This window comes from Callithrix jacchus, chromosome 11, assembly GCF_049354715.1.
Source record: "Callithrix jacchus isolate 240 chromosome 11, calJac240_pri, whole genome shotgun sequence".
Taxonomy (NCBI): Eukaryota; Metazoa; Chordata; class Mammalia; order Primates; family Cebidae; genus Callithrix; species Callithrix jacchus.
This window is the reverse complement of record NC_133512.1, coordinates 125,841,040-125,868,931: the sequence shown is the minus strand read 5'-3', so window position 1 is coordinate 125,868,931 and position 27,892 is coordinate 125,841,040. Positions and strand designations below refer to the sequence as shown.

The window sequence follows — 27,892 nt, the reverse complement described above, 5'->3', positions numbered from 1 at the left end:
TTATTAAATGTAATCTCATTAGCAGAGACACATGTATTCCCTCAACATATTAGAAAGAAAATTAACAATCTTTGCTTAAACATAGTCTCTGTCAACACAGGAACTCACTAAGTAAATTCAGCTTTTTAAAATAAATTCATTATAACAATCAGTTTGTGAGTTTTCCTATAAGTGCTACCAAAGTGGCTGTGGGGGTATATTTTATTTTCCACTGATTATTTTGTGCTGACCCAGCCTAATATGATAAAAGGATAGGCAAATTGAAGACTTAGAGACCTCAGTTCTGGGCCTGCCCTATCGTTAACAACATGACCTCACTTCTATTATTTAACTCTTTGGGCCTCAGATTGCCTCTTCTGCTGAAAAAAAAAAAAAAAAAAGAAAGAAAAAGGTGAGGGGGAGGGGAGGGAGAAAGGACCTATTCTAAGGCCTTCTCTAACTCCATCCAGTGAGATTCTACACAGCCACTCAATGTGAACCTCTCTATCATTTATCTAAGGAGGTTTGTTTGAGAAATTCATCAACAAAGACTAAATTTTAGGCTGTGTCTACATCAAAGATGTGAAGGAGCTTGATTATTAATGACAAACCATGCTTGCCAGAACAAAATTAGAATGAGAAAGCAAGATATATTCTGAATGAAAAAGAAGTTATAAAAGAGAATGGGATGGAAAAATGAGAACTTTTGCGGAGGATAATCTTTATTTTGCCATTCAAAAACCAGCGTCTCTCCTTAGTTTTCTGTGTTGTTTCTTTTAGTAGCTCTGCCATTCTCTACAACTGGAAACTTCAGAAACATCTTTCATAGGTCAGACCCTCTTTTTCTCCAATGTATGCAGTAGTTCTTCAGTCTCACTCCTGTCAGGCCCATCTCTTCACTGTACCTGAAGTGCCATTACTTCCACCTCTTCAAATCTTCTCTGTCCTTAAAGACCTGTTCGCATTTTACCTGCTTCATGGACCCTTTCAAACTCTCACCTCCATTACTCTTACCTATTTTTGAACAATGGTAGCTTTCTGAGAGTAGGGGTGTGAAAATACACAAAATATATATGCTGACTCTTAGGTATTAGGCACCATGGCAGGTGCTATACATATTTTCCTTATAGAGAAGTAAATTTAATCATGAAAAGATTAAGTAATTCTAACAATTTAAATAGTGGGTTTCATCTTTGGCAGCATACCGGAATCACCAAAGAGGCATTAAAAAAATACTGATGCCTGAGCTCCATCCCCATTGATTCTGGTTCAATCAGTCTGGGGCACAATCTAGGTGGGGGAATTTTTAAAAGCTTTCCAAGTGACTCTAATATGTAGTCAATGTTGAGGTCCGCCAGGCTAGTTGGAGATAGAGCTCAGGTGTGCCTGGTCTCCAAAGCCCCAACTCTTTCATTCACACAGATATTTTTACTCCATTATGTGTTACTTGTTATTATCCTATGATTACTCTATATTACATATAAATTATAACCTTCTAACCTGATTATAAATTTTTAAGTTTAGCATTATAGTTAAGAGCATGGACTCCGGAACTGATTGCCTGCTCAAATCCTAGCTCTGCCACCTACTAACTAGAGGATCTCAGACAAGTTTCTGAGCCCTGGTTAAGGAGATGATAATAGGGTTGTTGATGTTTAAATATTTTGATATATTAAAGTTTTTAGACTATTCCTAGCATCTGGGAAGTACTGGAAAATGTTAACTATTTAAAAAAATATTAGGATATTTTACCACCAATAGTACCTAACACTTCAATAGAGTATTTACTTAATGTATTAAACTTAAATCCTTCTAAAGAGTCATATGTATGTGAAGACAGAAAGGTTAATTTATCATTCCTGAAATTGTGTAGAAAGTAATTAGTCAATAGACATTTCATAAGGCAGTTTTCTGGAATTCTCATTACATGTAAAACTCAAAGAAAAGAAAAAAATTATGGTAAAAAGAACAAATGAGACTGCATTACTTTTGAAGGTACAATGTCTTCCAGTTGACATGATACCCCTCGAAGTTATTGTGTATTTCTTGCCTTTTCTGGAATTCATAATTTTCTCATCTCCTTTCCCTCCTATTTTCTATGTCTTCTAGTTTCTCTCTCATAATATACCTACACTTCTTTCTCTTTCTGTGGTCAATCAGTAAGAGTCATAAACTATATCTCCTTTCATATTTTATTATTTATAACTATTTCCACACACAAACATATTCACAATTCTAATATCCCTAAAGTCATAAATATAAAATGCACTATATTCATCTCCTAAAAATAGAAATCCTTTCCACTAAAATTCACATAATACCAGATACTTTTATTAGCAGTAAAATTAATCAGAGCCAGAATGGAAAAAGTTTTTAATCTTTTTTCCTTTCTAACTCAATAACTATCTGGGTGATATTTAGCTCCTCAACGTTTTGAAGGATAAGCATATACTAGTAACATAAGCAAGACATTTAGGATAGAGGGAGTGATTATCAGTGATATCATGGTATATGATCTCCAACAGGGAGAGAAATTAACCACTCCATGTTTGTTATACGATGTGCTATGTTCACACTCGATTTCTGAAAAGATGAACAAGAAAAAACCAAAAATTTTTAAAAATATTTTTCTACCACATTGTTAATGTATCCACTCACACTAAAAGCTAAAGTGTTTTTCATGAATGCTATTTTATTAGTAAAACAGGAAAGTCCTTAAATGCATAGAGAATATTTATTTTTATAAACATTTGCTAACACTTTGGACCTACTTTCTGTCAGAATTCTCTTAGTGACAAAAGATAAATGCAAGATTGCAAATGTGCCTTAAATACATTATTCCATTATATCCTTATACCAGTCATGTGAGGGGAACAGTATACACCTCATCTAACAGATGAAGAAATCCAGGCAACAGTTAGAAAGAGGTGAAGAGATTCACACCAAAAATGCCATCAATCAAATCAAAGAACACTAATCTTCAAAATAATAAATTATCAGCATACTGAAGTAGTTCTCTTGTGTCTCAGATCTCTTGAGAGCAGGAAATAAATGTATTATATGATTGGACTTAGAACCTATGCATGTGTTAGGCTAATAAATATTTGAGACTAACTGCCAATTTAGGAGGGCTCCCAATCTATTAATGCTTTTGTACTACTGACGTGCCCAATGTACTGTTTAAAAATAAGGTAATGATTGAGTAATACTTAGATTTTTAATAAGTATATGGTTTCATGGAACAGAGCTCATATTTGATTTCTGCATGAAATGTGCTATTCCAGATTTTTACTTAATGTTGCTATTCTACTTGATTGGCAGGAAGCCATACCTTCATTGGTCCACTAGATTTAAATGATAAGGATAGTCTTACTATAATTTCTGTGATGATGTGCCATAGCTGAATTTCAAAGTTACATGCAAAATATAATTTCACCAGTAGAAACAGAACCAAAAACAGGATTTGCCATCTTTTCCAGGCCAGTGGATTGTGCCTTGCCTTAGCTGTTCAGACAACAGGACGTGTGACTGGAGAGAAATAACCTGGCAGCCCCACAACTGCCAATATGGTGTCCTCACTAAGCCTCAGCTCCAGCAGTGCCTGGGAGGAAGGAAGGTAGGTTCCAGATCTAGAGCGGGAAACCTTTAATGTATGCCACCCGAAGTACTTAAAGTCATATAGTTGTATCTACTAGACCAATTCCTGCTGTCTCACAGCAGAGGAAAACTAACTGAATACAGTTTGGTTTTTTGAATCATGTATAGATGTTATCATAGAATAGCCTCAACAATTCCTGCTCCAAATGTTCAGTTTTCTCCAAGTAAGTCTATTTGACAGATGGAGGATATTAAAGTCATGTCCTATGCTGACCCGATTCCATGCTGTTTTCTCAGCACAAATTGGTAGGAACTTGCCACGTCAACTGACAGTTGGCAGTTGAGAGCAGCTGGCCTTGTCAACTGCAGCTCTGGCAGGCACTGCTGTGAAAACAGACATCTGCAGCTCAGCACAGGAAATCAAGAGGTCCTGCATGCAAGACTCACTTCTAGAGCTTTCCAAGTGCATGGCCTCGTTTTTACACACTAACCTTACTGATCTTTCACATTCCTGGGCGGGTTTCACATGGACCTCACTAGGCTGATTTTTCCTTTAGTGAGGCTTCTAAGCTGATTTCTGGGACATGCAGTGTCTTCTCGCTAGGCATGCTCTGACTAGGTAGAGTCTGGCAGAACTCTCGCATATGCAAAATGGGCACATAGACTGAGATGCTTGCTTATCATCAAGTAAGTAATCCTTAACCCGATTTTCAAAGTGCTTTTTATTAGATGGATGTTTCCTTCTACACTGTTTGTTAGCTCTCACACATGAGCAAGACATTTCAAAAACTGATTTTCACAAAGCTCTTTAATACACATAGAAAAAAGCACTGGACAGAAGGTATGCCAATTTCCTACTAGCAAATGGTTAAAGAAGAGTACAGGAGGTAAGGGGCAGGGCATAAGATGGACATCTTCATGGTGATCTCAGTATAAATGTTCCAATTTTCATAATTGAGAATATCTCTAAGGATCAATCAGCAGTCTTATTTTTAAAATAAAGAAAATCATTTAGAAACTTATATTTCAGTGTTAACTGAGCATTGACTTTGTGTAAGAAACTGTGGTAACTTTCTTACACTTTAAATCCCACCAGACTGTAAGCTTCATGAGGGCAGGGAATGTGTTTAATTCACTGCCATGATCTCATTGATGAGCACAATTTTTGACACAGAATAGTAACTTAATAAATATTTGTTGAGTAAATGAATAAAATTGTATTTATTCCTAATCACAGCTAAGGTAGATATTATCCTATCTTTTTCCTGCCTAAGATAATTAAAGCTCAGAGAGATTAATTCACTGATGATCATACATGTACGGGTGTGGCTACTCCACAGGCATATATATATGTGTATATATTTTGAGATGGAGTCTTGCACTGTCGACTGGGCTGGAGTGCAATACCACTATCTCAGCTCACAGCAACCTCTACCTCCTGGGTTAAAGTGATTCTCTTGCCTCAGTCTCCCAAGTAGCTGGGGTGCCCCCCACCACGCCCAGCTAATTTTTGGTATTTTTAGTAGAGACAGGGTTTCATTATGTTGGCCAGGCTGGTATCAAACTACTGACCTCGTGATCAACACACCTCACCCTCCAAAGTGCTGGGATTACAGGTGTGAGCCACTGCACCGGGCCCTCCACAGTCATTTTAAACCATCAACTTGGAAAATCCAGCCTCCATATACTATAAATGTTGTGCTAGGAGCAACAGCAATAGCTGTTGCCCCACAGCCAGACTTCTGTAAACTCAGAATACCATTCTGACCTCAGAATTTAGAGTGTTCACAAAAATTCCAAGAAGCTGTCACAGTCTATTAACCTGAAAAGCAGTAGATGTTCATTTAATTTCATCGCTAAATTCTGCGGCTTTGGACATGACATGTCTTGTTTCTCAGGCTCATTTTCTTCATCTGTAAAATAACCCTCTGTGGTAGATTGATCAACTTTGTACAAAGCTGAAGGGCCTCTTCCCTGTCTGTCTTAGCTCAAGCTGCCTTAATAACATACCATAGACTGGGTGGCTTAAACAACAGACATTTATTTCTCACTGTTCTGGAGGTTATGGAGTCCTCGATCAGGGTGCCAGCATGGTCAGAATCTTGGGATAGCCCTCTTCCTGGCTTCTGTTGGCTGCCTTCTGGCTTTGTCATCACACAGCAAAGAGAGAAAAAGTGTTTCAGTCTCTGACTTTTCTTTTAAGGAAATGAAATCCATCATGAAGCCTCTACCGTTATGACCTTATCTGAACACAATGACCACCCAAAGACCCCTACCTCCTAATAGCATCACATTGGAGATGAGAATTTCAACATATCAATTTGGAGAAAACATAGATGTTCAGCCTACAAAATTATTTTTTACTAATTTCTAGGCTGATTATTAGTAACCCTACAAAGTAGTAGTTAAAAAAAGATTATTTTTCATACTTGTTAGAGAGAGAGTATTGCAAGTTCCTTCAGAATTTGCATGCTCAGAAACTCAAATTTGCCAGCACACTGCCAGCAGGGCTCATAGTCTGATTTATTTATCAATATGTTAATTTATTCTATATGCAAAAGGGAAACATTATCCATTTTTAACAGAGAAGTGGCACAACCAGAATTAGAAAGGCCATCCCTTTTTTATTTTATTTTATTTCCCCTAGAGAGTCTCAAGTAGTATAGAGACTCTCTAGGGGAAATAAAAATAGATGCTAGGGAGGCAGAGGCTGTTTAATGAGAAAATTCCAACATGTGTAATTGAGGAGGCAAAGCAATTATAGACTATATCCAGAATAATCCCATTGATGTAAAAACCAGTGCACACATACAAACATGTTTACATACATAGAGAATTTCTTGAAGTAACAAACAGTTAAGAGTAATTACATACATGGAGAGGATTGGGAGAGGAGTAGGGTGCAAAATAAAAATACAGGATCCTGTGTTCAAAATTTAGTAAGTTTCAAGACAACAGTAGAACAAAAGGTGAACAAAATGGCCAATGACATAGCCAAGAAATGCCTGAGAGAGATCAACGTTTCAGGTAAACCAGCATTTGAACAGATCTTTAGAGAGAAAATGCCAAGAGCTGATGGCAACGCAGATGCTAAGGCTGAGGAGGGAGGAGACAGGTAACCCTCTCCAGGGTATCCAAACGCTGGGGCTAGTTCCTACCCCTGAATGGGTACTGGTGAATGGGTGAGTGAGGAAGTGTGGGACTACCCACCCTTGCTGTTTACTTCTGGATTCCTGGCTGCAGTGGGGCCAACATACCCCATGGACGTTTGAGCTGACAGAGGAATCTACCCAGAGAGTAGACAGAGATGGTACTTCAGTCAGTGCAGAAACAGGGGCCTTAGTGCATGTCATATCTCTGGTGGAACCTAGCTATAGGTACCCTCCAAGAAGTTTTAGCCCCAGCCTACTGCCTGGCCAGAAGAAAATGTGTCCAACTTTTCCACAGGACTGGAGCACATCTGTTCTGCAGGCCCTCCTGCCCACTCTGCCTGGCTGCTCTGCAGGAGCATGTGCACAGCAGCCTCCACTGATAGCTGGATGCTTTGTTCTACCTGATTATGTTCCTGATGACCTGGGAGCACTTTAGATTCCTCTAGCAAACCTGGAACCTAATTCCGAGGGTCCAAAGGATAGAGTCACTAGCTGATCCTGGTGCCCAAGGCTGCAGTGTGCAACTCAAGAGTGCTGAGCCAAGATCTGTGGCCAGCACTCAAGTGGAAAGGAAACCCACACGCTCTCAGAGCACTGAGAAGGATGAGATGTGTGATTTCATGGGCTGTAACAGAAACAAGGCACGCCTCCCTCCACAGGACCAGACTGGAAATAATGTGGCCTATCTCCTTGCCTGAGCCTCTGTTCAGGGAACCCCACATCTTGGAACACCTAACAAAAAAAATGTAGACACAGTGCCAGTGATTAAAGGAGGCTCTCCTAAGGTGTAGGAGCAAAACTAATGAGGGGAGGTCATCTTGCTTCCCACCTAAGACAGAGCATGGCTACAAACTTGAGTAAATACAGAGGAGCCCTGTGGCTGAGTGAGGGCCCAGCACCCATTACTCTTATGTGCCATCTACTGGGTCATAGCCCAAACTGCAACACCAAAAGCATTTTGCTAATATAACACTCTATGGAACAAAGAAACAAACAAACAAAAAAAGCCACAAATAAAGATGCTATACAGAGTCTTGGCCCTTTGAAATCATCCAGAAATAAAGCCAAGTGACTATACTCCACTTACACCACAGTTAAAGGAGCATCAACCCTTCCAGGTAATAAAAAATCAGCCCAAGAACTCTGGCAATTTAAAAGCCAGAGGGTCCCCTTACCTCCAAATGAGTCCACTAGCTCCCAGCAATGATTCTTTTTTTTTGTTTTTTTGAGACGGAGTTTCGCTCTTGTTACCCAGGCTGGAGTGCAATGGCACGATCTCAGCTCACCGCAACCTCCGCCTCCTGGGTTCAGGCAATTCTCCTGCCTCAGCCTCCTGAGTAGCTGGGATTACAGGCACGCGCCACCATGCCCAGCTAATTTTTTGTATTTTTAGTAGAGATGGGGTTTCACCATGTTGACCAGGATGGTCTCGATCTCTTGATCTCATGATCCACCCACCTCGGCCTCCCAAAGTGCTGGGATTACAGGTGTGAGCCACCGTGCCCGGCCTCCTAGCAATGATTCTTAACAGTATAAAATGACTGAAATGATATACATAGAATTTAGAGTATGGATGTCAAGGAAACTCATCAAAATTCAATAGAAAGTTGAAACTCCATCCAAGAAATCCAGTAAAACGATCCAAGAGTTCAAAGATAAAATAGCCATTTTAAGAAAGATTCAACTTGAACTTCTACACTTGAAAAATTTCACTGTAAGAATTTCATAGTACAATTAGAAGTATTAACAGCAAAATAGACCAGGCTGAGGAAAGAACTCAAAGACTGGTTTTTTGAATCAACTCAGTCAAACAATAATAAAGAAAAAAGAATTCTTAAAAAATTAAACAAAAACTCTAAGAAATATGAGATTATATAAAGAGAACAAATCTGAACCTCACTGGCATTCCTGAGAGACAACAGAGACTAAACAACTTGTCAAATACATGATAATATAGTTCAGGAAAATCTTCCTAATCTCATGAAAGAGGTTGACATGCACATTCAAGATATATAGAGAACTTCAGCTAGATACTATATGAGACGACCATCCCCAAAGAACATACACATCAGATTCACTAAGGACATTACAAAAGAAAAAATCTTAAAGGCAGCTAGAGAGAAGGATCATGTCCCATACAGAAGGAACCCAATAGGCTAGCAGCAGACCTTTCAGCAGAAATCTTATAAGCCAAAAGAGATTAGGGGCCTATTTTCAGCATCCTTAATGAAAAGAAATTCCAACCAACAATTTTCTGTCTCACCAAAATAAACTTTATAAGTAGCAGAGAAATAAAATCCTTCTCAGATAAGCAAACACTGAGGGAATTTGTTTCAAATAGACCACCAGCATTACAAGAGGTCATTAAGGGAGAACTAAATATGGATCAAAAGAACAGCACCTGCTACTACAAAAACACACTTAAGAATACAGCTTACTGGCACTGTAATGCAACTACACAATCTAGTCTACATAACAACCAGCTAATAACATGATGATAGGATCCAAATCTCACATATCAAAACTGACCCTGAATGTAAATGGGCTAAATGACATATTTAAAATGCATAGAGTAGCAATCCGAGTAAAAAGATATGACCCAACCATTGTTGTCTTCAAGAGAACCCTCTTGGTGTAAGAACACACACAGGCTCAAAGTAAAGGGATGAAGAAAGGTATACCACACAAACAAAAAAGAGCAAGAGTTGCTATTTTATAGCAGATAAAATAGACTTTGAACCAAGAGAAATTAAGAAGGATAAAGAAAGGCATTATATAATAATAAAAGGTAAATCCAACAAGGAGATTTAACTATCCTAAATCTTTACACACCAAATATTGGAACACCCAGATTTATAAAACAGGTTTTGTTGGCCTATGAACAGATTTAGACACAATAATAATGGGAGACTTTAATACACCACTGACAGCATTAGACAAATCTTCAAGGGAGAAAATTAACAAAGAAACTCTGGACTTAAAATCAACATTTGACAATTGGACCTAATAAACATCTACAGAATACTCCACTCGACAGCCACAGAATATATATTCATCTCATCTACTCATGGAGCATATTCTAAGATTGACCACATGCTTTAACATAAAGCAAATCTCAGTAGATTGAAAAAACTGAAATCATACCAAGCACATTATCACACCACAGTACAATAAAAACAGAAATCAATATCAAGAAGATCTCTCAAACCTACCCAAATTTAAGGATATTAAACAACTTTCTCCTAAATAACTTTAGGGAGAACAATGAAATTAAGGCATACATTTAAAATTTGTTTGAAATTAATAAAAATAGGAACTCAATTATCAAAATCTCTGGAATGCAACTAAGGCTGTGTTAAGAAGAAAGTTTATGGCTGGGTGTGGTGGCTCATGCCTATAATCCCAGCACTTTGGGAGGCTGAGGCAGGTGGATCACGAGGTCAAGAGATCGAGACCATCCTGGTCAACAAGGTGAAACCCCTTCTCTACTAAAAATACAAAAATTAGCTGGATATGGTGGTGCACGCCTGTAGTCCCAGCTACTTGGGAGTCTGAAGCAGGAGAATTGCCTGAACCCAGAAGGCAGAGGTTATGGTGAGCCAAGATCGTGCCATTGCACTCCAGTCTGAGTAACAACAGCAAAACTCCATCTCAAGAAAAGAAAAAAAGAAAGAAAGTTTATAGCTCTAACCATTTTCATCAAAAAGTAAGAAAGATCTCAAATTAACAATTTAACTTTGCATCTAAAGGAATTAGGAAAAAAAGGAACAAATTAACCCAAAACCTAGCAGGAGAAAATAAATAACTAATGTTTGAGAAGAACAGAACAAAACAGAGATGTAAAAATCCATACAAAAGATCAATGAAAACAAAAGTGTTTTCTTCAAAAAGATAAGTAAGATTGACAGACTGCTAACTAGATTAACAACAAAAGAAGAGAGAGCAAAATAAGTACAACCATAAATGGCGAAGATGATATTATAGCTGATCCCCTGGAAATACAAAAGATCCTCAAAAAATACTATGAACAACTCTATGTGCACTAATTAGAAAATCTAGGGGAAATGGATAAATTCCTAAAAACACACAAACTGCCAAAACTGAAAATGAGGAGATCAAAACTTTGAATAGACCAATATTGAGCTCTGAAATTGAATCAGTAATAAAAAACGTACTAACCAAAACAAGACCTGAACCAAATGGATTAACAGCCAAATTCTACCAGATGTACAAAAAAGGAATTTGTAGCAATGTTACTGAAACTATCCCAAAAAATCAAGGATAAGGGATTTTTCCCTGACTCATTCTATGAAGTTAGCATCAGCCTGATACCAAAATCTGGCAGAGTCACAGTGAAAAAAGAAAACTTCAGGCCAGTTTGCCTGATGAACATAGATGCAAAGATTCTCAACCAAATACTAGCAAACAGAATGCAGCAGCACATCAAAAAATTAATACACTACAATCAAGTAGGCATTATTCCTGGGATGCAAATCTGGTTCAATGTATGCAAATCAGTAAATGTGATTCACCACATAAACAAATAAAAGCAAAAAGCCACATAATCATCTCAATAAATAAAGAGAAAGCTTTTGATATCATTCAACACTCCTTCATGATAAAAATTCTCAACAGATTAAACATCAATATTTCAAAATAATAAGAGCCATCTATGAGAAACCCACAGCCAACATCATACTGAATGGGCAAAAACTGGCACTATTGTCCTTGAGAACTGGAACACAACAAATATACCTATTCTCACCACTCCTATTCAACATAGTACTGGAAGCCCTAGCCAGAGCAATCAGGCAAGAAAAAGAAATAAATGGCATCAAAATAGGAAAAAATGGTCAAATTATCTCTCTTTGTTAATGATGATTTTGTACCTAGAAAGTCCTAGAGACTGCCAAAAGGATCTTAGAACTAATAAACAACTTTAGAGAAGTTGTAGGTTACAAAATCAATGTACAAAACCCAGTAGCATTTCTGTACACTAATATTGTTCAGGCTGAGAGTCAAATCAAGAACACAATCCTATTTACAATAGCTACAAAGAAAATGAAATACCTAGGAATAGAGCTAAGCAAGGTAGTAAAAGATCTCTACGAGTATAACTTCAAAATACTACTGAAAAAATCAGAGATGACATAAATAAATGGAAAAAGCTTACATCTTTATGGATCAGAAGAATTAATATTGTTATTAATCTTTTATGAACAAGCAAGTACTCAGAGATTTTATTACCACCAGGCTGGCTTTACAAGAGCTTCTGAAAGAAGCATTATACATAGACAGGAACAACAAGTATTAGCCTTTCTAAAAATATACCAAAAAGTAAGAGCATCAACATCAACAAGCATCAACATGAAGAAGAATTTACATCAACGAATGGATAAAATAGCCAGTTAACATCAAATGGAAGTCACCCTAAATTTAAGTTGACTAAATCCCCCAATCAAAAGATACAGCCAAAACCTAGTGGTATGCTACATCCAGACCCATTTCACATCCAAAGATACACAAAGTCTTAAAACAAAGGGATGGAGAAAGATTTACCAACCAAATGGAGAGCAAAAATAAATAAATAAATAAAAAGCAGGAGTTCTCGCATCTGATAAAATAGATTTCAAAGCAACAAAGATATAGTGGTAAAAGGATCAATGCAAGAATAAGAGCTAACGATCCTAACACCCAGATACATAAGACTCATAAAGAGATTTAGACTCAATGAGACAGAAAATTAATAAAGATATCCAGGACTTGAACTCAGATTCAGAACAAGTAAACTCAATAAATATTTATAGAGCTCTCCATTTTAAATACACAAAATATACATTCTCCACCTTAAATACACAAAATATTGATTGGCCATTATTAATACCCATTTTTAGAATAAAGCTATATTCCCATTCTCTCTCCCTCTTTTTCTTCCTCCTTCACTCCTTTTTTTTCTTTCTAAAAAAAAAAATAAGAAAGAAAAAATCCTTAGCCATCATCTCTTCAAAAAAAAAAATTTTTAATGGCCATACTGCCCAAAGAAGTTACAGATTCAATCCTCTTTCTATGAAACTACCAATGTTACTTTTCATTTCTGACATTCATATGGGACCAGAAAAGCCCTGATAGTTAAAGCAATCCTAAGTAAAAAACAAAAACAAAAACAAAAACAAAGCTTATGCCACAGACATAACTATCCAACTTCAAACTATACTATAAAGCTACAGTAACCAAAACAGCATGGTACTGATACAAAACCAGACAAATAGATAAATGGAACAGAATAGGAAACACAGAGATAAAGCTTCACATCTACAATCATCTGATCTTCAACAAGGTCAGCAAAAGCAAGCAATGGTAAAAGGCTCTTTATTCACTAAATGGTGCTGGGATAAGTGGCTAGACATATGGGGAAGAATTAAAACAGACCCTTACTTTTCACCATATACAAAAAAATATTTTGAGATGTATTAAAGATTTAAATGTAAGACCTCAAACTATAGAAATCCTAAAAGAAAAACACAGTAAGATCCCATTTCACACAACTGTTGGTGGAAACATAAATTAGTTCAGCCACTGTGGAAAGCAGTTTGGAGATTTCTCAAAGAACTTAAAACAGAACTATCATTTGACCCCGAAATCCCATTACTGGGTATATATCCAAAGGAAATAAATTGTTCTGCCAAAAGGTACATGCACTCCTATGTTCATTACCACACTATTCACAATAGCAAAGACATGGAATCAACCTACTTGCCCTTCAATGGTGAACTAGATAAAGAAAATGTAGTACATATATGCATACCATGGAATACTACACAGCCATAAAAAGAATAAAATTATGTCCTTTGCAGAAACATGAATGCAACTGGAGGCCATAATTCTAAGCAAATTAACACAGAAACAGAAAATCAAATAGTGCATTTTCTCACTTGTAAGAGAGAGCTAAACATTAAGCACAAGTGGACATAAACATAAGAACAACAGACACTACAGACTATTGGGGAGGAAGAGGTGAGGCTATGAGTGGAAAAATTACCTGTTGGGTACTGTGCTCACTATCTCCATGACGGGATCCATATCCCAAACCTCAGCATCATGCAATATACTCATGCAGCAAACTTGCACATGTACCCCCATATCTGCAATAAATATGAAAGTTTGGGGTAAAAAACACAGCAGACGAGCAATAAACTAAGCACCAGATCAAGAGCATTCAAAGCATGTGGCCCTGCAAGACTGCCCAGGCCACATGCCCATGAAGCCAGCTTGGGTGGTAAAGCATAGTTGGTTAAGCAGGAAGAGATATTTTTAAATATTTCTGTACAATTTTTATTTTTGCAATGTGTGAGCATTGTTTTCTTAATCTAAAAATCTATATTTTAAAAGATTGTATAAGTTAGAACCAAGGCAGAGGCAGTGGAAATACAGAGGGAAAAGCCTGAGAAATACATTTTTTATTCAGAAACACAGGAGTTAGCCATAAACAGTCAGGTGCATACACTCATATTTCACACAACACAGAGATAATTGTGTTAACATTCACAAATGCAACTATGACTAGCATTTATTTTAAGAAAGCGTCACTTATGAATAGAAGTAGATGAGCAATGGGTTTTCCTGGTACATCTATTTTTTACTTTTCATGAGAATAATAAAAATATACAAAACAATCCTGTAATTTTTCTCTTTCATTACTAAGACAAATAAGTTCTCATTCTGCCCAGAATTTCCTATAATCACCACTCCATTCCAAAGACAAATAAATGTTAAAGCATAACAACTACAAAAATAGAAATACAAGTAATATATTTTGTTTTTTAAACACATTATATGCTGACATTTTTTACCTCTCTTCCTACCATGTCATATATCCAGTGAAAGAAACATTATTTGGGCAATATCATACAGAAATTTCTTCCACATATACATAAGGACAGCAGGGTATTACTGGAGTAGGATCCTCAGACTGGCAATCAGGAAGCCTAAGCTACAGTTCTGATCCCACAAGATGAAGTGATTCTTTTATTTATTAAGCCCATCAGATTAACTCTGTTTCCCCATAACATAAATGCTGCAATATCAGTTACCCTAACATGTTACTACAGAATAGAGTCCAACTGAGCACTTAACAAACAACTTCTGAATATTTTTCACACCTTTTTTTTATATTATGTTGTTCATTCATTGAGTGTTTGTTGAACAAAATATCTGTTCTAGGAGCATACATATAATCCTTTAAGGTGCTCAATCTCTAGTGGAAGAAGACAAATGAGCAAAGTGATCATTGCAATATAGGATGATAATTGCAACAGTAGAGAGAATACAGGTGGGCACTAGATCAAGAGTGCAAAGATCTGGAAAAGTTGCCAGAAGGAAATTGCCTGAGCAGAGTGATGTTTGCAGTTAGAGGCAATCTATGAATCATATTACTTTGAAAGAGGTTAGTTGAACTAGAAAAAAATACAGGTATTTATTTTTTTACAAAAGGAGTGATGTTTGCAGTTAGAGGCAATCTATGAATCATATTACTTTGAAAGAGGTTAGTTGAACTAGAAAAAAATACAGGTATTTATTTTTTTACAAAAGCATCTACTATGAGAATCCTGTCACTCAAGCCTCATGCTGTCTTTGATTTCCTACGTACTGGGGGGAACAGACAATGGAATGCTAAGAACACAGGAACTACACAGGTGAGAAGGCACCAGAGAAGATTCTGAGATTCTCATTTCAGTGTGCTCCAGTTCACCTCCCTTGGATTATCTAAAACCTAAATACACAGTTTTTAATGATATAGTTGCCTTCCTCAAGACTTTCAATTAATATATAAAATTCAAATTTTTAACAATTAGACTCTAGGAGTTTCACTGTTGCCAGGAATAAGTAGTCCAAAATATTATGCTACAGAAACGTTATTTTCAATGTCAATTACATCACATCACAGCAAGCTTCTATTTTGGGAACATATTAAAGTGAATTGTCTTTCTCTGAAGAACTGAATTAAAAGGCAACAAAATCTGGCCAGGGCATTGAGTATTGTTAGAAAGTTAGGCTTTCAAATAGTTCTCTGCTTTTTTCTTTTCTTTTCTTTTCTTTTCTTTTCTTTTTTTCTTTTCTTTTCTTTTCTTTTCTTTTCTTTTTTTTTTTTTTGGGGTGGAGTTTCACTCTTGTTACCCAGGCTGGAATGCAATGGCGCATTCTCAGCTCACTGCAACCTCCGCCTCCTGGGTTCAAACGATTCTCCTGTCTCAGCCTCCCAAGTAGCTGGGATTACAGGCATGCACCACCACGCCGGGCTAATTTCTTTTGTATTTAGTAGAGACGGGGTTTCACCATGTTGGCCAAGATGGTCTCTATCTCTTGACCTCGTAATCCACCCCCCTCGGCCTCCCAAAGTGCTGGGATTACAGGCATGAGCCACCGCGCCCGGCCCCCTGCTTTCTTTAGAATCTCCAAGTAGTGATTTCTCTCAGTTGAATTTCCTTATGTTGTTATCGTGACCTTTTATATCTTTTCCCTACTGTTTTACATTGATGAATGCCAAGACTGTACTTGCCAATACAAGTCCACCTGCCTATAGGGAAGGAACAAGATACAAATCAGTGGAGATCTGAAGAGGTGTTCAAGCTTCTAGTAATTTTGCCCAGTAATCTAACCACACTTAATGGCCTGTGAAGGAGATCATACAGTCATTTGTCTTCATTTCAGCAATGTGAACAGGAGGTCGATCTTGGGTGGAAAGTCGGAACAGGTTTTCCCTCTGAGCATTTATATCACCTGTTTTTATGTGTGTGTAGGAAGATTAGATGAAACTCTAAATGTTTCAATTAATTTCATTTATAGATTTATTTCACTTTTAGGTTTTTGTATATGTGCATAGGTTTTGTGATATCAATTATGTTGAATTAAAGGAAAATTGAAAAAAGCAAGCTATGTATTCAATGATACTGTCGCACATTTCTTTAAATAGATACCTCTTTATAAATGCTGAATGGAACACATAAAATTTATGATAACATAATTTTGTAATCACATTGTCAAATATATAGGAAATAGTTTAGAAATATGACAATCAAATTTACAACTGCAAAAACTTAGAAGCCTGACCTAACTGAATTAAACAAGCACTTATTTTGTTTGTCTGTGGAAAGCAGTTCAGAATATAAACCAGTAATAAAATATCTGAGAGGAGAGTGCAATTAAGAAAGGGAAATATAAAAAGGCAATATTTACAAAAACTACTTAAACTCAGCTGTTAAAACAGAGAATGTAACCGAAATTTTTAAGTAATGTTTTCATAATAAGTAGTGTCTTAGATTTAAAGGTGTTTAAATTTTCAAAGTGTGGCTAATTTATAATAATATGTTCTGACTAATACGTGAATTCCATTATGGTTATGTAATTCATTGTTGCCTGTCAGTTTCAATAAATGGGTCATATACAAGGAAAGAGTGCAACTCACTCTTACCAGGAAATGATGACTTACACATAATGCCCTCCTTCAATATTCAATAAATACAACAGCAATCCAGAGATAATGGCAAAATGGACAAATAATTCTGTTCCAAGCAGCTAGAAGAGCTATATCTAGGTGATGTTATGCAGTTGTTTGCTTTGCTTTTTTTGTTTGTTTTTTTGCCAAATTTTATGTCTGAGAATGATTTGCCTAAGTGTTAGTCTTACATTTGTTTTTTTACTGCAAACATCAATTTAGCTGCTTATCTATATATAACTTAATTAAAATGCACAATTGGAAAACATTTATTGTAACCACATCACATTTCACAGAAAGATGCTGTATTGAGCTAGATTTTCATCATGATGTAAATATCATTAGCCATCTAATCAGTCTCAGCTTTATATTAAAACTAAACCACCCTTTGCATAATTTAGAAATGGGTATTTATCTTAGGAGATCAGTGGTTTTCGACCTTAGGGCTCATCAGAATCACTGAAGAGCTTTCTAAATACATGGGTTATGCTTGGCTCTGGACGAGTTGTAATAAATAAGACTCCTCCTCACCTCATTTTTATTTCCTTTATTTATAACAATGTGAACGGTCTCCAGTAAACAGGCATTACCTGGATTCATGGACAATTAGCTCCTACTGCACTCCTATATAACTTCCCTTTTTGGAAGGTTCTAGTGGGTTCCTGTTAGCTAGGCTCAGTCTTGTGTTGAAATCTACATGCACTTTATTGGATCCAGAGAAATGCTACCACTTCTGTAAATATTAATGATTGAACTGATTCAGGAGGGAAGAAAGGAGAAAGGAAACTTACTTTAATTTTTTTTCTTTTTCTTTTCTTGTGTATTGATACTACATATACCCATTTCTTTTCCTGCCTCAATAGATCAGAAAACTCTTGGAAGCTAACAACCTTCACTACCTTTATATTGACTCAACCTAGATAGCCACCAAATCTCCTTTCATTTCCAACTTGATTCTCTAACTACATCCCAGTTACTTTTGGTGATGCTGGAGAAAAGAGATTATGGATTAAAATATTTAAAAGTCTAAGTATTCTCATTGTTAGTTCCCTCCATGATGAAACAAAATGAGATAAAAACATTTTATTGTACATTTAAATTAAAAATTCCCAAAGTCTTCATTGTATTTTTACCAATAAATAATATTTCTTGATATTATTTGTCTCAGGAAAACAACATCTCAAAATAGAAGACCTCTCAGGCATCACACAAATTAAAATTTAGCCTTTCACATACTTCCCACTTCTGCTAATTCATAGGTGAAAAAATCTGAACAAAGGATTTAGTTTTTCCCCAGGAAGACTTAGCATGTAAGAGAATGCGGTAGAGAATAGCTAAGCATTCATCAAAGTCAGTTTCTCTTCTCCAAAGCACACAACTTGACTATATTTCTCAGTGTCCTTTGACATGAGGTATATGGCCATGAGGCTGAATTCTATCCAGTGGAATGCCATCAGCAATGATGTGGCCAGCTTCCAGTGCTGGCCCATAGAAAATCTGATAGCACCTTTTTCCCTTCCTTCAGTTGGGTGTCAATATCCAAAAAGTCCCTGGAAGCCATAACTGAAGACACAGTCCAGTCATCCTGGGACCCTAAATCACCTTGCATAATCTTGCCTAGAATCACCTGGACTATTTTTCTGAGAGAGAAATAAACTTTAATTGGGTTTGAGCGATTGCAAGTTTTTTGGGCTATCTGTTATAGTGCAGCTTACCTCACCTAATACAGGAAATACGCAACTGAGAAATTGGAAATAAAAACAAAGATAATAAAACCATTGTATGTTTTTTAATAAGCCTATTGATATAGTTTGGATGTTTGCTTCCTCCAAATCTCGTGCTGAAATGTAATCTCCAATGTTAGAAGTGGGACCTATTGGACGGTGTTTGGGTCATGGGGAAGGATCCTTCATGAATAGCTTGGTGCCTTCCCCACAGTAATTACTCACAATAATTAGTGAGTTATTGCTTGTTAGTTCACATGAGAGCTGGTCACTTAAAAGAGCGTTCCATCTCTCTTGCTCCCTCTCTTGCCATGTGACATGCCCGTTCCCTCATTACCTTCTGCCATGAGTAAAAGCTTTAATCAAGCACATACTGGTGCCATGCTTGTATAGCCTGCAGACCTGTGAGCCAAATAAATCTCTTTTCTTCATAAATTACCCAGTCTTAGGCATTCTTTTTATACATACGTGTGTGTGTGTGTGTGTGTGTGTGTGTGTGTGTATAATTGCACTTTAGGTTCTGGGGTACATGTGCCAAACATGCAGGATTGTTGCATAGGTACATGTATGGCAATGTGATTTGCTGCCTCCCATCACCTATATCTGGCATTTATCTCCATGTTATCCCTCCTCAACCTCCCTACCCACCGCTGCCTCTTCCCTATTCCTCCCCAACAGACCCCAGTGTGTGATGATCCCCTCCCTGTGTCCATGTGTTCTCATTGTTCAATACCTGCCTATGAGTGATAACATGCCGTGTTTGATTTTCTGTTCTTGTGTCAGCTTGCTGAGAATGATGGTTTCCAGGTTCATCCATGTCCCTACAAAGGACACAAATTCATCATTTTTTGTGGCTGCATAGTATTCCTTGGTGTGTATGTGCCACATTTTGCTTGTTCAGTCTATCATCAATGGGCATTTGGGTTGGTTCCAGGTATTTGCTATTGTAAACAGTGCTGCAATGAACATTCGTGTGCATGTGTCCTTATAGTAGAACGATTTATAGTCTTTTGGATATATACCCAGTAATGGGATTGCTGGGTCAAATGGAATTTCTATTTCTAGGTCCTTGAGGAATCACCACACTGTCTTCCACAATGGTTGAACTAATTTACACTCCCACCAACAGTGTAAAAGTGTTCTTATTTCTCCACATCCTCTCCAGCATCTGTTGTCTCCAGATTTTTTAATGATCACCATTCTAACTGGCATGAGGTGGTATCTCAATGTGGTTTTGATTTGCATTGCTCTAATAATCAGCGATAATGAGCATTTTTTCATGTGTGTGTTGGCCTCATAAATGTGTTCTTTTGAAAAGTGTTCATATCCTTCACCCACTTTTGAATGGGTTTCTTTGTTTTTTTCTTGTAAATCTGTTTTAGTTCTTTGTAGATTCTGGATATTAGCCATTTGTCAGATGGGTAGATTGCAAATATTTTTTCCCATACTGTTGGTTGCCAGTTCACTCTAATGATTGTTTCTTTTGCTGTGCAGAAGCTCTGAATTTGAATTAGATCCCATTTGTCTATTTTGGCTTTTGTTGCCATTGCTTCTGGTGTTTTAGTCATGAAGTCCTTGCCTATGCCTATGTCCTGAATGGTTTTGTCTAGGTTTTCTTCTAAGGTTTTTATGGTGTTAGGTCTTACGTTTAAGTCTTTAATCAATCTGGAGTTAATTTTAGTGTAAGGTGTCAGGAAGGGGTCCAGTTTCTGCTTTCTGCACATGGCTAGCCAGTTTTCCCAACACCAGTTTTTAACAGGGAATCCTTTCCCTGTTGCTTATTTTTGTCAGGTTTGTCAACGATCAGATGGCTGTAGCAGTGTGGCGTTGCCTCCAAGGCCTCGGTTCTGTTCCATTGGTCTATATCTTTGTTTTGGTACCAGTACCATGCTGTTTTGATTACTGTAGCCTTGTAGTATAGTTTGAAGTCAGGTAGTGTAATGCTTCTGGCTTTGTTCATTTTGCTTAGAATTATTTTGGCTATGTGGGCTCTCTTTTGGTTCCATATGAAGTTTAAGGAGTTTTTCTCCAGTTCTGTGAAGAGTGTCATAGGTAGCTTGATAGGTGTAGCATTGAATCTACAAATTACTTTGGGCATTGTGGTCATTTTTACAATATTGATTCTTCCTAACCGTGAGCATGAAATGTTTTTTCATCTGTTTGTGTCCTCTCTTATTTCCTTGAGCAGAGCAGTGGTTTGTAGTTCTCCTTGAAGACGTCCTTTACATCCCTTGTTAGTTGTATTCCTAGGTATTTTATTCTCTTTGTAGCAATTGTGAATGGCAGTTCATTCTTGATTTGGCTCTCTTTAAGTCTGTTATTGGTGTATAGGAATTCCTGTGATTTCTGCACATTGATTTTGTATCCTGAGAATTTGCTGAAGTTGCTTATCAGTATAAGAAGATTTTGGGCTGAGACTATGGGGTCTTCTAAATATGCAATCATGTCATCTGCAAATAGAGACAATTTGACTTCCTCTTTTCCTATTGAATACCCTTTATTTTTTTTTTCTTGCCTGATTACTCTGGCTGGAACTTCCAATACTTTTTTGAATAGGAGTGGTGAGAGAGGGCATCCTTGTCTAGTGCCAGATTTCAAAGGGAATGTTTCCAGTTTTTTCCCATTCAGTATGATATTGGCTGTGGATTTGTCATAAATAGCTTTTATTATTTTGAGATACGTTTGGTTGATACCTCGTTTACTGAGAGTTTTTAGCATAAAGGGCTGTTGAATTTTGTCAAAGGCCCTCTGTACATCTATTGAGATGATCAAGTGATTTTTGTCTTGGCTCTGTTTTTGTAATGGATTACATTTATAGAGTTGCATATGTTGAACCAGTCTTGCATCCCTGGGATGAAGCCTATTTGACTGTGATGGATAAGCTTTTTGATGTGTTGTTGCAATCGGTTTGCCAGTATTTCATTGAAGATTTTTGCATCTGTATTCATCATGGATATTGGCCTGAAGTTTTCTTTTCTTGTTAAGTCTCTGCTGGGTTTTGGTATCAGAATGATGTTGGTCTCATAAAATGATTTGGGAAGTATTCCCTCTTTTTGTATTGTTTGGAATAGTTTCAGAAGGAATGGTACCAGCTCCTCTTTGTATGTCTGGCAGAATTTGGCTGTGAACCCATCTGGACCTGGGCTTTTTTGGATTGATAAGCTATTAATTGCCTCAACTTCAGCCCTTGTTTTATCTATTCAGGGTTTCAACTTCTTCCTGGTTTAGGCTTGGGAGGGTGCAAGTGTCCAGAAATTTAACCATTTCTTGCAGGTTTAGTGGTTTCTGTGCATAGAGTTGTTTGTAGTAATCTCTGATTGTAGTTTGTATTTCTGTGGAATTGGTGGTTATATCCCCTTTATCATTTTTTATTGCATCTATTTGATTCTCCTTTTTCTTTTTTTATTGATCTGGCTAGTGGTCTATTTTGTTGATCTTTTAAAAAAACCAGCTCCTGGATTTATTGATTTTTCGAAGGATTCTTTGTGTCTCTGTCTCCTTCAGTTCTGCTCTGATCTTAGTATGTCTTGTCTTCTGCTCGCTTTTGAGTTTTTTGATCTTGCTCCTCTAGCTATTTCAATTTTGATGATAGCGTGTCAATTTTCGATCTTTCCTTGCTTCTCAAGTGGGCATTTATTGTTGTAAATTTTCCTCTAGACACTGCTTTTAATGTGTCCCAGAGATTCTTGTACATTGTGTCTTTGTTCTCGTTGGTTTCGAAGAACATCTTTATTTCTGCCTTCATTTCATTGTTTATTCAGTCAACATTGAAGAGCCAGTTGTTCAGTTTCCATGAAGTTGTGTGGTTCTGAGTTTGTTTTTTAATCCTGAGTTCTAACTTGATTGAACTGTGGTCTGAGAGACTGTTATGATTTCCATTCCTTTGCGTTTGCTGAGGAGTGATTTACTTCCAATTATATGGTCAATTTTAGAATAGGTGCAATGTGCTGCTGAGAAGAATGTATATTCTGTGGATTTGGGTTGGAGAGTTCTGTAGATGTCTATTAGGTTTGCTTGGTCCAGATCTAAGTTCAAGTCCCGGATATCCTTTTTAATTTTCTGTCTTGTCGATCTATTACTGACAGTGGAGTGTTAAAGCCTCCCACTATTATTGTGTGGGAATATAAGTCTCTTTGTAGGGTGTTAAGAACTTGCTTTATGTATCTGGGTGCTCCTGTATTGGGTGTGTATACATTTAGGATCATTAACTCTTCTTGTGGCCTTGATTCTTTTTCCATTATGTAATGCCCTTCTTTGTCTCTTTTGATCTTTGTTGGTTTAAAGTCCATTTTATCAGAGACTAGGATTGCAATTCCTGCTTTTTTTTTCTTTCCATTTGCTTGGTAAATCTTTCTCCATCCCTTTATTGGAGCCTATGTGTGTCCTTGCATGTGAGATGGGTTTCCTGGATACAGCACACTGATGGGTTTTGACTTTTTATCCAATTTGCCAGTCTGTGTGTTTTGATTGGGGCATTTAGCCCATTTATATTTAAGGTTAATATTGTTATGTGTAAATTTGATCCTGCCATTTTGATGATAGCTGATTGCTTTGCCCATTAGTTGATGCAGTTTCTTCATTGTGTGAAGATGGCTCTTTTCCATTTGGTACATTTTTGGAGTGCCTGGTACTGATTGTTCTGTTCTATGTTTACTGCTTCTTTCAGGAGCTCTTGTAAGGCAGGCCTGGTGGTAACAAAATTTTCCAGCAATTGCTGGTTCATAGAGGATTTTATTTCTCCTTCACTTATGAAGCTTAGTTTGGATGGATATGAAATTCTAGGTTGCAAGTTATTTTCTTTATGGATGTTAAATATTGGCCCCTACTCTCTTCTGGCTTGTAGGACTTCTGCCAAGAGGTCTGCTCTGAGTCTGATGGGCTTCCCTTTGTGGGTAACCCGACCATTCTCTCTGGCTGCTCTTAGCATTTTTTCCTTCATTTTAACCCTGAATGTGATAATTATGTGCCTTGGGGTTGATCTTCTTGAGGAATATCTTCATGGTGTTCTCTGTATTTCCTGGACTTGAATATTGGTCTACCTTGCTAGGTTGGGAAGTTCTCCTGGATAATATCCTGAAGAGTGTTTTCCAGGTTGGATTCATTCTCTCTGTCACATTCAAGTACACCTATCAAACATAGTCTTTTCACATAATCCCATATTTCTTGGAGGCTTTGTTCATTTCTTTTTACTCTTTTTTCTCTAATCTTGCCTTCTCATTTTATTTCATTGAGCTGATCCTTAATCTCTGATATCATTTCTTCTGCTCGGTTGATTCAGCTATTGAAACTTGTGTATGCTTCACGAAGTTCCTGTGTTGTGTTTTTCAGCTCCATCAGGTCATTTATATTCTTCTCTAAACTGTTTTTTTCAAAGTTCTTAGTTTCTTTGCATTGAGTTAGAACATGTTCTTTTAGCTCAGAAAATTTATTACCCACCTTCTGAAGCCTGTTTCTGTCAATTTATCAGACTCATTCTTGATCCAGCTTCGTTCCCTTGCTAGTGAGGAGTTGTGATACATTGGAGGAGGAGAGATGTTCTGATATGGGTGTTTTCATCCTTTTTGCACTGGTTTCTTCCCATCTTTGTGGATTTATCTACCTGTAGTCTCTGTAGTTAATGACTTTTGGATGGGGTCTCTGAGTGGACGTCCTTTTTTGTTGGTTATGAAGTTATTTTTTTCTGTTTTTTAGTTTTCCTTCTCACAGTCAGGCTCCTCTGATGTAGGACTGCTGGAGGTCCACTCCAGACCCTGCTTGCCTGGGGATCACCTGCAGCAGGTGCAGAACAGTAAGGGTTGCTGCCAGTTTCTTTTTCTGCTATCTCTGTCTCAGAAGGATACCCGCCAGATGTCAGCCTGAGCTTTCCTTTATGAAGTGACTCTTTGGATATACGGGGATCAGGGAGCTGTTTGAGGAGACAGTCTGACCATTACAGGAGCTCAAGTGTTGAGCTGTGAGCTCTGTTGTTACATTCACAGGTGCTGGGCAGGTACGTTTAATTCTGCTGCAGCAGAACTCATAACCAACTTTTTTCCCAGGTGCTCTGTCCTGGGAATGTGAGGCTTTATTTATAAATTCCTGACATGCTGCTGCCTTTATTCAGAGATGCCCTGCCCAGCTAGGAGGTAGCCTATTCACAGTCTGCCTGCAGAGGTGTTGCTGAGCTGTTGTGGGCTCTGCCCAGCTACTGTGTGAACTTCCTTGTGATTTTGTTAATAGAGGTATAGTTAGAACTGCCTGGGCAATGTTGGACTGCCTCAGTGATGGCAGATTGCCTTGATAATGGCAGACTGACTCAGTAATGGCGGGCTGTCTAGGTAATCCACTCAATAGTGGTGGATTTCCTTGGTAATTGTGACGCCCTTCCCCTCAACAAAGCTGGACTGTCCCAGGTCCAGCTGTGCTTGCTGTAAAACTCTCAATCTAAAGCATTTCAGATTGCTGCTCTTTGTGGGGGTGGGACCCGCCAAGCCAGATCACCTGGCTCCCTGTTTCAGCCCCCTTTTTTTTCAGCTGAATAGGCGGCTCTGCCTCCCAGGTATTCCACGTGCCAGTTGAAATGGCTGCCCAGATTTGTGTGAGTTTTTGTACTGAGACCCACTGCACCAGCCATGCTAGAAACTCGTTGCACTTTTCAGCCTTTTAAATCTGGAAATGTGGTGATTGATCACTCACCCTCTGTGTTGTTCTCGCTGGCAACTGCACTCCAGAGCTGTTCCTATTCAGTCATCTTGGATCCGCCAACTGGGAGACACCTGAGGCATTCTTTTATAGTGATGTTTTAAAAATAAGCTTCAAGCTTGTGTAGAGCCTAGGAATATGACATCCTTTTAGGTCCTATGGTTCATAATCCTATGAAAAAGAATGGGAAAAATACCATTCTTTTTCATAGCACCTCCTGTATACTTTGTGGTGGCTCACACTGCATGCAGAATCATGGGAGTAGAACAGTGCAAAACTTTTCTAAACATATCTTTGTATTTAAAACCAAATCACATTTTCTTTCTCTTTGTTTGTCCAAAGAGACAAAAATACCTATGGATTCTAGTGTAAGGCAATAATTTTCACAGGAGAGAGAAAGAATTATATCTAAATTGCTTGACTAGTCACAGATATTTGTTATATAATCTAGGCCTTTTAAAACAGAAGCTTTTCCTTAAAACAAATAATCTGCAAATTTCCTTTATAAAAATTTACCAAAACTGATTGGCCTAAAAGATATAAAGATTGAATAGGAATCATGTAACTGAAACAAATCACTCTTTAATTCTTGACAATATTTTCAAAGTGTGTGATATGTGCATTAAAAAGCTGACATTTTGAAGTTAGATATCTTTTAGTTAGAAATATCAATCTTTTACAAGAATTGCTTTTCCAACAAAACAATCTATCTTAAAATTACAACTGCATTTTCACTGTAGTTATACTTTATCATTTCCATCTTTTATGAATAGAAAGGCACTAGAATAGCATAACCCTCTAGAAATCCCAGAACTATGTCTGCTAGATTCAAATTTGTTGTTGAGATATTTGCTATTTAGAAGAGCTTGTTGTGCGGATGACAGTGGTGATGCTTCCTTCTCCTATTCAGGTAGCTCTTTCTAGTCACTGATCAGCAATGGGGCCACCTGGAACCCATTCTGAGAGCACTGGTTTGCTCAGGAGGACTATCTCTCTTCCAGTCTCCATCCAGAACTCCAGTTTTCCAACCACCCTTCAAGTCCTGATGGAGATCAGAAGGAGGTTTAGTAGGGCAGGGAAGAAATTGCTGTGACTTAGACATTTCCTATTTTTGCTGTCATTTTCTCTAGAGAAGCAAATGAATTTTAAGTGCCTAGCAAGGCAGCTTACATTCATTTTGTGCTTACTGTGTGCCAAGAATATGAAAAGTATGTAAAATCACATTTAAGTCCTCCTACATGGAGCTCTGTTTCTCCCCACCATACACAAAATGACATGAACCCTTGGAGAGGTTGCATGATTTGTCTAAAATCACCTAGTTAAGAAATAATAGTACCAGCCTGGGCGTGGTGACTCATGCCTGTAATCCCAGCACTTTGGGAGGCTGAGGTGGGCGGATCACCTGAGGTTGGGAGTTTGAGACCAGCCTGACCAACATGGAGGAACCCCATATCTAATAAAAATATTAAAAATTAGCTGGGCATGATGGCACACGCCTGTAATCCCAGCTACTTGGGAGGCTGAGGCAGGAGAATGGCTTGAACCTGGGAGGCGGAGGTTGCAGTGAGCTAAGATCACGCCATTGCACTACACTCTGGGCAACAAGAGTAAAACTCTGTCTCAAAAATAATAATAATAGTACCTAAGAATTCTGAAACAGGACTGTTGTGCCACTGATATGCTTTAGTGGGCTGCCTTTTCACATATAAACACCCAGAAAATACTGGAAATCTAGGAATTTTGTTGTCTTTCTCAGTAACATAGAGCTACTTTGATTTTTCTCAACCTTTATATCGCTCTGTGTAGCTCACAATACAGATATCTAGGGAGGGACCCTAGGAGGGACTGTGCCCTGATACTGAAATGAAAGAACCTATCAAAAAAACCCATACTGACAATTTAGTTTAAAAACTAGATCTAAAAGATCCTTTACTATCATTATGAACTGAATTGTATCCACTTCACCAAATTCGTACATTGACATTCTAATTCCAACTACCTCATAATATGCCTGCATTTAGAGATAGGGCCTTTGAAGAGCTGATTAAGGTAAAATGAAGTCCTATGTGTGGGGTCTATTTAGTCCAAACTGACTGGGATCTTTAAAGAAGAGATTAGGACATAGACACATACAGAGGAAAGACATGAAGAAAAGACAGCCAGAGAGGACCTAGGAAGGAACCAACCCTACTAGCTACTTGATCTTGGACTTCTAGCCTCTGGAAATATGAGAAAATTAATTTCTGTTGTTGAAGCCACACAATCTG

General features: G+C 37.6%; 1 protein-coding gene across 8 annotated transcripts in view; it reads left to right on the top strand.

Moving 5' to 3' along the window:
* The window catches only part of CPED1 (cadherin like and PC-esterase domain containing 1), a 316,126-nt gene that overhangs the window by 255,966 nt on the left and 32,268 nt on the right, over nucleotides 1-27,892 (top strand). For all 8 annotated transcript variants that reach the window (XR_013524307.1, XR_013524306.1, XM_002752075.7 and 5 more), the window contains one exon: nucleotides 3,459-3,595. Coding sequence is in view for 6 of the 8 variants with exons in the window: in XM_002752075.7 (XP_002752121.4) it covers nucleotides 3,459-3,595 (137 nt within the window). In the remaining 2 variants the exon portion in view is untranslated. The remainder of the gene's footprint in view (nucleotides 1-3,458; nucleotides 3,596-27,892) is intronic.